General features: G+C 33.0%; 1 protein-coding gene across 1 annotated transcript; it reads left to right on the forward strand.

Annotated features, from left to right (window-relative positions):
- Window positions 1-1242: 1242 nt before the first annotated feature.
- LOC117112275 (MAM and LDL-receptor class A domain-containing protein 2-like) lies at window positions 1243-3339 on the forward strand (the record flags this gene model as incomplete). The annotated part of the gene is given in 3 exon segments (XM_033255341.1): window positions 1243-1456; window positions 2210-2469; window positions 2647-3339. Coding segments are annotated over 3 exon segments (780 nt in total), but the record flags the coding sequence as incomplete, so codon positions are not given.
- Window positions 3340-8769: the final 5430 nt, after the last annotated feature.

An 8769-nucleotide genomic window follows, 5' to 3' on the forward strand; every position in this document is an offset into this window, starting at 1 on the left:
ATAGCAGAAATAGAAAAGATTGAATTGTCAATAAATAAATACAACAAATCTGATTTCATTATTAATAAAAATATACATTATCACTTTGAAAAACGTACGCAATCGGACTTTTTAACGTTATTACTTGGTCGATGATGCAAAGGGCAAAGGTCATTGGTAATATCGACTATTCGTAAAACGGACGTTTGCTGGGTGTTTACCCAAAATATTACAAATAATTTCTAAAAACCAGACTAATGAGACTACTTCGATGGTGTTGTTAGCATTGTTGAAGTACGTTGTTGCCAGCCAGAAGATGATAATGGTGGTACAATACAACAAAGCTGGCTTAGATGCCTACGTTACGTAATCGTGTCCTTTTAATCTGAGCCGACTTTACCGTTAAGCAAGTTAATTTACCGTTATTCTAGTAAAGTTAAGTCACTTAACTTAAGTGACTTAATTCCTTTAACTAGCTATAATTGAGTGGTTCACGTCGAACTTTTAACTAGTTAAGTGGATGTATATATAGATAAAAGTTCTACGTGAACCCAGCTTTAACCTGCCCAATCAAATTCGATTGTATTGCCATATTTTGCAAAACTTCTGCAAAGAGAAAGTGGAAGAAGCGATTTAAAATTTTATATAGTTTAAGCTGGCTGTGGTGTTATGTATGGAAATTGTGTTTTTCTTGCATTCATTTTTTTTGTTCATTTTCTTTTGATGCAGAATTGGGTTGTCGCTTTGTATTGTACCTGGGTGCGGGCTTTTGCGGCGTGGATGGCTGGCATATCTCTTCATGCAAGTCAGCTTTCCCGGCCCGGTGGTGGCTCATCCATGTGATAGTGGGAGCTTGCAGGAGCTTGTGTCTGCAGTGCGGCATACTGACTTACAATGCAGGGCGACAGCCTTATCTGTTTATTTTTTTTAATTAAGTAATTTAAATGTATATATGCACACTTTGTATGTATAGGTGTATGTGTATGTATGTTTTTATGAGGGTGTATGCAAGCATTAAAGTGCTTCTTAATGTATTTTTTTTTCTAGTTAGATTTCATTTAAGTTATTTCACTTGAAAGCCGCTGATGTAAATAGTATCTGCACAATTATTATTATTATTATTATTATTATTATTATTATTATTAAGGGCTATGCTTGATACAATTATAACATATTGTTTTTATTTGGGCACAATATACATTTATGTGTGTGTGTGTGTGTGTTTGTTGCTTCCTCGTAGATATTTTATTATTTCATTTATAGATATGGTTTCAAGCGACAGTTGGAGAAAGCTATTACAGAGGTTCCATCGCCATTGATGACATTATGCTTGATGACTGTGAATCTGTTGTCAACCATATTGCAAAATTTTCATGCAATTTCGAGAATGACATTGCTGGGTGTGGTCTTTTCCAGAGATATGACGACGACCTAGATTGGCTTTATTTCAATAACTATGGTGTTCATGGACTATCGGGTACTCATAAAATCTTTTAAAAATAGCATTCAATTTATATGGTAACGAGTCTAGTTCTATATATTTAAATGAGAATAGGGCCTACGCAATTAATTAAATATCGATGAACGACGGAATACTCGACTTTGCATTTATGAATGTGTCAACTAACAATAACTTCACAAGTGAGGGAACCATTTTGAGACCAAATATCTAATATACAAATATATATATATATATATATATATATATATATGTATATATATGTTATATTTATTTTATATTGTGTGTTTTATTTAATAATTGTTCCATCGCCATTGATGACATTATGCTTGATGACTGTGAATCTGTTGTCAACCATATTGCAAAATTTTCATGCAATTTCGAGAATGACATTGCTGGGTGTGGTCTGTTCCAGATATATGACGACGACCTAGATTGGCTTTATTTCAATAACTATGGTGTTCATGGTCTATCGGGTACTCATAAAAGCTTTTAAAAATAGCATTCAATTTATATGGTAACGAGTCTAGTTCTATATATTTAAATGAGAATACGCAATTAATTAAAATATCGATGAACGACGGAATACTCGACTTTGCATTTATGAATGTGTCAACTAACAATAACTTCACAAGTGAGGGAGCCATTTTGAGACCAAATATCTAATATACAAATATATATATATATATATTTTGTCCATAAAATAGCTATGTTGACAGTGACTGAATGCAATAGCCTACCTCTATAATACTTTTTATTTGTAATTTTTAGATTCTTCTACCTACATGTATGTTGAAGGTGGTGAAGAAGACAAAGCATGTATTCAAACACCACCCATTAACTACAATGGAAGTATCAGCGTCGGCTTTAGCGTTCATATGAACTTCGACCCACAGCTAAACTTGCGGGTTTTCATTCAAGAAGGATGGAATTACAATAAAAAGAAACTGATTTGGGAAAAAAATGGAACTACACAAGGATGGGAACAGGTTAACGTAATGGAAGTGAACCCGTCAATGACAATGTTTGCGGTAAATGTTTAATTTATATTTGTTGTTGAAATATAATGGCTTCTGTTTATTGTTGTTCTCTGAAAAAAAAATTGAGGAACTTTATGTGTATGCTATTACATTACTTTGGTGAGAAAGGTTGAATGATGAGTTCCGTGTAAAATATATGTAAACTGTTTTTGTTTTTGTCGTTGTTAGATCTTATTTGAAGCAGTACTTGGACCATCAAGTTTAGGAGTAATTGCTGTTGATGACATCAACATATATCCGGATAACACATCATTGAAAGATGACAGAAAATCGAATTCCATCATTATTACCGCAACAGTGGTGCCTTTGGTTGTCATTTTTGCAATTGCTATACTTTTAGTCGTATTCAGAAAGCCATGGATGAACAAGCCAAAAGATGGTCCAAGAACAACCTCTACAAAAAATGTCGACTCTGACGCTTACGCAAATTATGAGGAAGACGTATATGAGAATGCTTATACCTCACCTTTGTAGACATGATGATGTAGACAAGATGTAAAAGCTTAAGGAGCAAATTGTACCATTTATAAAGTATTTAACTATATAGGTCTAAATATTATCTTCAAAACATGTGAAAATAGACATTGAATAGACAATAGCTAATAAATGGTAGGTCCGCAATTGTTGTTTAGTTATTGCAAATATAATATATAGCATCAATAAAAATATAAATAAGTCCAATTTTATGGTTTTGATTGAAGTATCATTTACAATTTCTATGGGAGCTAAATAATAGTATAAGTATAATTTATTCTCTAGGCCTATAAACCAACAGTTTAATATCTAATTATCCATGACCCAAAGTCTTATTCTAGAAAATGTGTGTTTTGCTGTTGCATTAAATATTAGGAAAAGAAAAGATCGTTGGTGGCGTTTTATGTGTACGTACACTAAAGAACTAACAATAAAATTCCACATTTTTTCTGATTTCTTGTAAAAAAAATCGGAATCATCCTGAAAATTTGTAATTTGGAACGTTATGTGGTCAAAGATCGTTTGATTGATTTTCATTCTGATAATCATAGAACGAAGTCGAAAGCAGTTCCTGAACCAAGCCTGCTAGAGAAAATAAATTTAATCAACCCGCCAAAACAACTCAGCAAACGGTCGGTAACAACCAGCTCTATTGAGTCGTCTGTACAGTTCACGCTCGAGTGAACACAATTTGAAAAGCTTTTGTTCCCGAACGTCTGTTGCCACGACTACTATTAACTATAACAAAAGATTAAACGTAAAGCCAGTATCTTTCTTAAGGATGATGAAATTAGAAACAAAAACGAGGATTCAAAGAAGAGGTACTTTATTTTTCGTTAAGTGATGTCATCAATTGTGACCACCTCATAGGAACCCAAAAAGTTAGAAACCTTTGGAGAATTTATATAGATGATCACAGCGAAAGAGTGAAATCAATCATTTCTGGTTTAAAAATAAATGGAAAACAGGTTAAAGTGTATGATGTCAACCCATATATCGCCGGAGATGAAAATGAAATAAGAATCCTAGTTAAGGATATACCTTTGTTCGGGATGAAGAAATTACAATTGCCTTAAAAAAAATTGGATGCAAAAATATCCAAAGAGAAATACAATTTATCAAGTTTCTAATCAATGGAAAGCTTTCAAGATTTCTAAATGGAGGCAGAGCTGTTTTTATTCAACCATTCAAAGGAAGTCTTCCGAGGGTGCTTAAGATAAATAATTTCAAAGCGAGAATCTTCCATATAGATCAGAAAATAGATCTAACATGCTATGAATGCAGTTTAACGGGCCACAATGTAAACGACTGCCCGACGAAGCTAAAAAGCACGGTATAAAAGTGCAATAAACCTGGTCACATGACAAATACCTGCAACGAGCATAACAGATCATTTGATAGAGTCGGAGATTGAACCAGGTCCTGATATAGTGACGTGTGCTCTTCTGAGTGATTCTGAATCGAGTGATGGGGAAGTACAAAGCGATGCATGCAAAAATACAAGTGGAAGAAAAGTATCAGTTAAAGATAAAACAATTGATAAAACACAAAATGTCATCGGTATTCTTGAGGACTTACTAACAAACCTGCCAACCCAGGTAGTTATGAGGCGCCAAGTGTAAATTTATTATTTAACACAATTATTTATATATAATTCATATAATTGAATAAGTCACCCATTATTTATATATAATGCATTTACGTCTAAAAGACTATATGTAAATAATTGCGTTAACGTTTTCGTTATTTATATATAATTAGTTTACTGATTTCATTATATATAAATAATGAAAGGGTAACCAAACATAATAAGGTTACTGGTTTCAGTATATATAAATAAGGAAAGGTTAACTTACAATTATTTATATATAATAAATTCACTGATTCCATTAGGCCTATATATAAATAATGAAAAGGTAACACATCATTATATATAAAGGTCAATGTCATTATATCTAAATAATGGTTTCTTACTGCCAATTATATATAAATAACCGTTGAGGTCGAGCCTCCATTATATATAAATAATGACATCGTAGAAAGCCATGGTTTATAAGATAATTTGTTTTACAAATTACGAAGTATTAAATATTCATCAGTGACCTAAAGTTACAATTAGGGCCTATTGTGTGTGGCCTGCAGGTCGCAGACCATCACCAATCGACAATGGCACAGCAAGGGATACAGCAGATTATTGAATCTCTCTTTCTTCAAAGTGAAAACATTTTGCACGAAATCTGACAACCACGCTGTCAAGGTCGAGGTTGCTTCCCCTATCGCGATGTATTCCAAGCATCATGAGGCTATCCGAACGAGGATTTGTCATAACAGAACGCAAATTAATTTTAATTGGTCTCATTGAACTATTATTATTATTATTATTATTATTATTATTATTATTATTATTATTATTATTATTATTGTTATAATTATTGTTATTATTATTATTATTATTATTATTATTATTATTATTATTATTATTATTATTATTATTATTATTATTATTATTATTATCACTATTATTATTATTATTAAATGTGGGCCTACATTTGTCATAGTTTAAAAATGAAAAAAGTGGACAAATTTAATTTAAAAAAAAATAGGTCTGAGAGTGCCATTTCCAACCATCTAGCTGTGCCAAAATCATAAATTTGCTTACCTCAGCCAAAACCATATGAAAGTACCTTCCTGGGTCCCCTCTATTTCGAATTTCTGGATCCGCCATTGTTTAATGCTACAATGTGGTTGACTGCACCATTGTGTATTATTCAACAATAATCAGTGACGACTAATGTGGTTGTGCAGCGAATCATATGCAAAGTTATTCACAATGTCTCAAGGGCAAGTAAATATCTATACGATAACCCGTTAATACAAAAATATACCAAAAAAGGTATAACTAGGCCTATATAGTAAATGTGTTATACGAATAAAAGTATCAGATGGGTGAAAGCATGGACAAATTAGATTAAACTAATTCCTCCATGGTAAAAGCAGAGGGTTGTTATGGTAAAAGCAGTGTGGCTCCTGAAATTTGCAGACAAGGGGTACGATCCAAGGGGACGACTTGGGCCTCGGTCAGGGCCCCAGAATATAATCCTAAGGTTCATGGGGAGAGGTTATGACTTAGTATGGCCCAGAATTTTGCGTTTAGACCATGGACCTTATTAATAGGTCCATGTTTAGACCATTTAGGGATTGGCAATCAAAATAACGTGATTTGAATAGACAAATTAATATTTTTGGTCCGACGACCTCGTCGTGGTGCTGGACGATGACACTCCAAAATTTATAATTTAGGAGTGTTTGTATTTGCAATGTTGTAATTTTAGCGACTATTATGAAATTCTAGTGTTATTTAACACATGGAAAATAAATCGAACTTGGATTTGAAAATTTATTATAGAAAAAAACGCATTAATATCACTGTTTATTTATAGTGCTCTTTAGTGTGAGGGAAAAGTTTCAGTTGGACCGCCAAATCCATGATCTTTCATCTAACTAGAGAGAGTTTTTAATTGGAGTGAACTGCTAATGATAAAAGATATGCATCCAACTGGGGCCGCACAAAAGTCGTATTTATTTGGAGGAGACCTGTACAGCAAAAAATAAAAAAAAAAAAAAAAAATCTGTTTGAATTAATATCTTTTTTCTCTTTTATAGGTTTAACCCACTTTTATTAAAGGTAAAGGCGAGCCGATTGCCCGAGCGTTTAAGACAGGGGGACCGTGAAATACAGATCGGCGCTGGTTCGAATGGCACGCTCGCCTGGTTCCAGTGGTGGAACAAGTCTTCTCGGATAAGGACTCTAAATCGTAGGTCCAGTGTACACAATTGGCTCGTGTGCACTTTAAAGAACCCAATACATCATTCGAGAAGAGTAGGGGGTTACCCCGGTGTACTGGTCCACTAGTCCCCTGTCCGGCCACAGAAGGAGCGCCTACGACGCGGCCCATGTCAGATATCCATCCTACCTGCGAATCCTTCTACCACATTACGTAAGCTAGATCTACACTAGCAACGTAGTGACTCGATAAGAAGAAGAAACTTTTATTAAACCTTTTTTCATCATTTTTCATATTAATGATACATAGGCCTACTGATCTAACGGTATCCAATATATGACATTGTGACATTTAAAAAAATGAAGTTATTTTGTAAAGGTTTTACTATGTTTGATTTGAACGGGATTGTGCACCTTTACTACTACACCTTTTACTAGATTAGGATGTAAACGTTCTATTAAAAGCATTCTGTAAGCGAAGGCGCAATTTGATTGTATAATAGTGTATCACTACATAATTTATTGTTATGAAAATGAAAAAAAAATACTTGTAACAGCATCATATACTCGCATCAAATTGGTTCACCGGACAAAGTACGATTTTTATTTGCACAAATTAGAGCAGAAAACAACAAGGAACTCGGATTATTTTTCATGTCATGGATCATATCACAATTATAAGTTATTTTTTTACAACAAATTACTAGTTAGGAGACACCGTGATAGCTAAAAATGAGTATACATTAAATATATCACCAAGTTAATATAGTACTTAAAATTAACAATAAAATACCTATATATATAATACTTCAACATTATTTGTAATAAGAAAGGCTTGAGAAATAGTCTTATGAATAATAATTCAATGTGTACTATGAATCTTGAACCATCATTTGAGACTATGTTATTAATAAGCTATGGGGACCGTTGCCGAAACAAGCCTTCTGCTTTTTGTTACAATATGTTTTTCAGGGATGGGATTCTTTTATGGAAGGTTCTATATCTTTAATGTATATTTATGGTGTATGACAATCGATCATATGACAGATCAATAATGTGTAGGCCTATATGTAAATAAAAATTCCATTTAAATTAGTTGTGATTGACTTATATATGGCAGACATGGATGCAATATCAATACAAAACGACGATAACGTACGGCAGCGCCGGGTTGTTAACGGACACCAAGTTTTAATTGTTGAGTAAGGTTTTTTTAAATGCAACTCGGAGTCGTCTTAAAGCCGGATGACCTAACATCCTACTCTTTCTTCCCCTCCTCTTAATTTTTCAGCCTACCAATTTGTCACTTTTATTTTTCTAAATTGTGATAAACCCTCAGACTAGGCTTTGAAAGCGACCCGATAAAAAACGCATGTAGGAATTATTGTTGTTGATTTTGGATAATTATGAATCATGTGATAAAAATGTCAACCAATCTTGAATACACGGAACAGGAAGCTAAAAATACAATTTGTAAACGAGTGGTGGCGATCGAGCATAATAATTATTATTATTAAGTCGTAAAGCACAGGAAACCATTTCGCTAAAACGTTTACTGATTGATGTAACGTAATTCGCGTTAGTCGTGGCCAAGATGAACTGTGCTGTTTATTGGGCGTCGTTTTTTATTCAAGTGATGCTTCACAGCCACAAGAGCCTAGCACAAAGTATATCAAGTTGGAATGAGCCAGAGCTGCAACAACTTAGTTGTGACTTCGATAATACCTGCTACAGAGAAATAATGCAAGATAATGATGATGATTTTAATTGGTACAGAAACATTCATTACAAACCACCTGCATGGTCATTTAGTAGAGATTTGAACAATATTGTTTTATATTTACAACTTACAAGCATAAACTAAATTAATTAATCGTTGTTATTTACTTTTTAATCATTCATAAATAATTTATTGTATTATTATTATTATTATTATTATTATTGTTATCAAAATTTAACTAGTTTTATAATAAAATTAATTAATATACGAACTTATAGATAATTGAATTTAGTGTTAATTGTGTCTTAGATGA

Source organism: Anneissia japonica, unplaced genomic scaffold (assembly GCF_011630105.1).
Source record: "Anneissia japonica isolate Jap-2015-1 unplaced genomic scaffold, ASM1163010v1 scaffold288216_len39739_cov126, whole genome shotgun sequence".
Taxonomy (NCBI): domain Eukaryota; kingdom Metazoa; phylum Echinodermata; class Crinoidea; order Comatulida; family Comatulidae; genus Anneissia; species Anneissia japonica.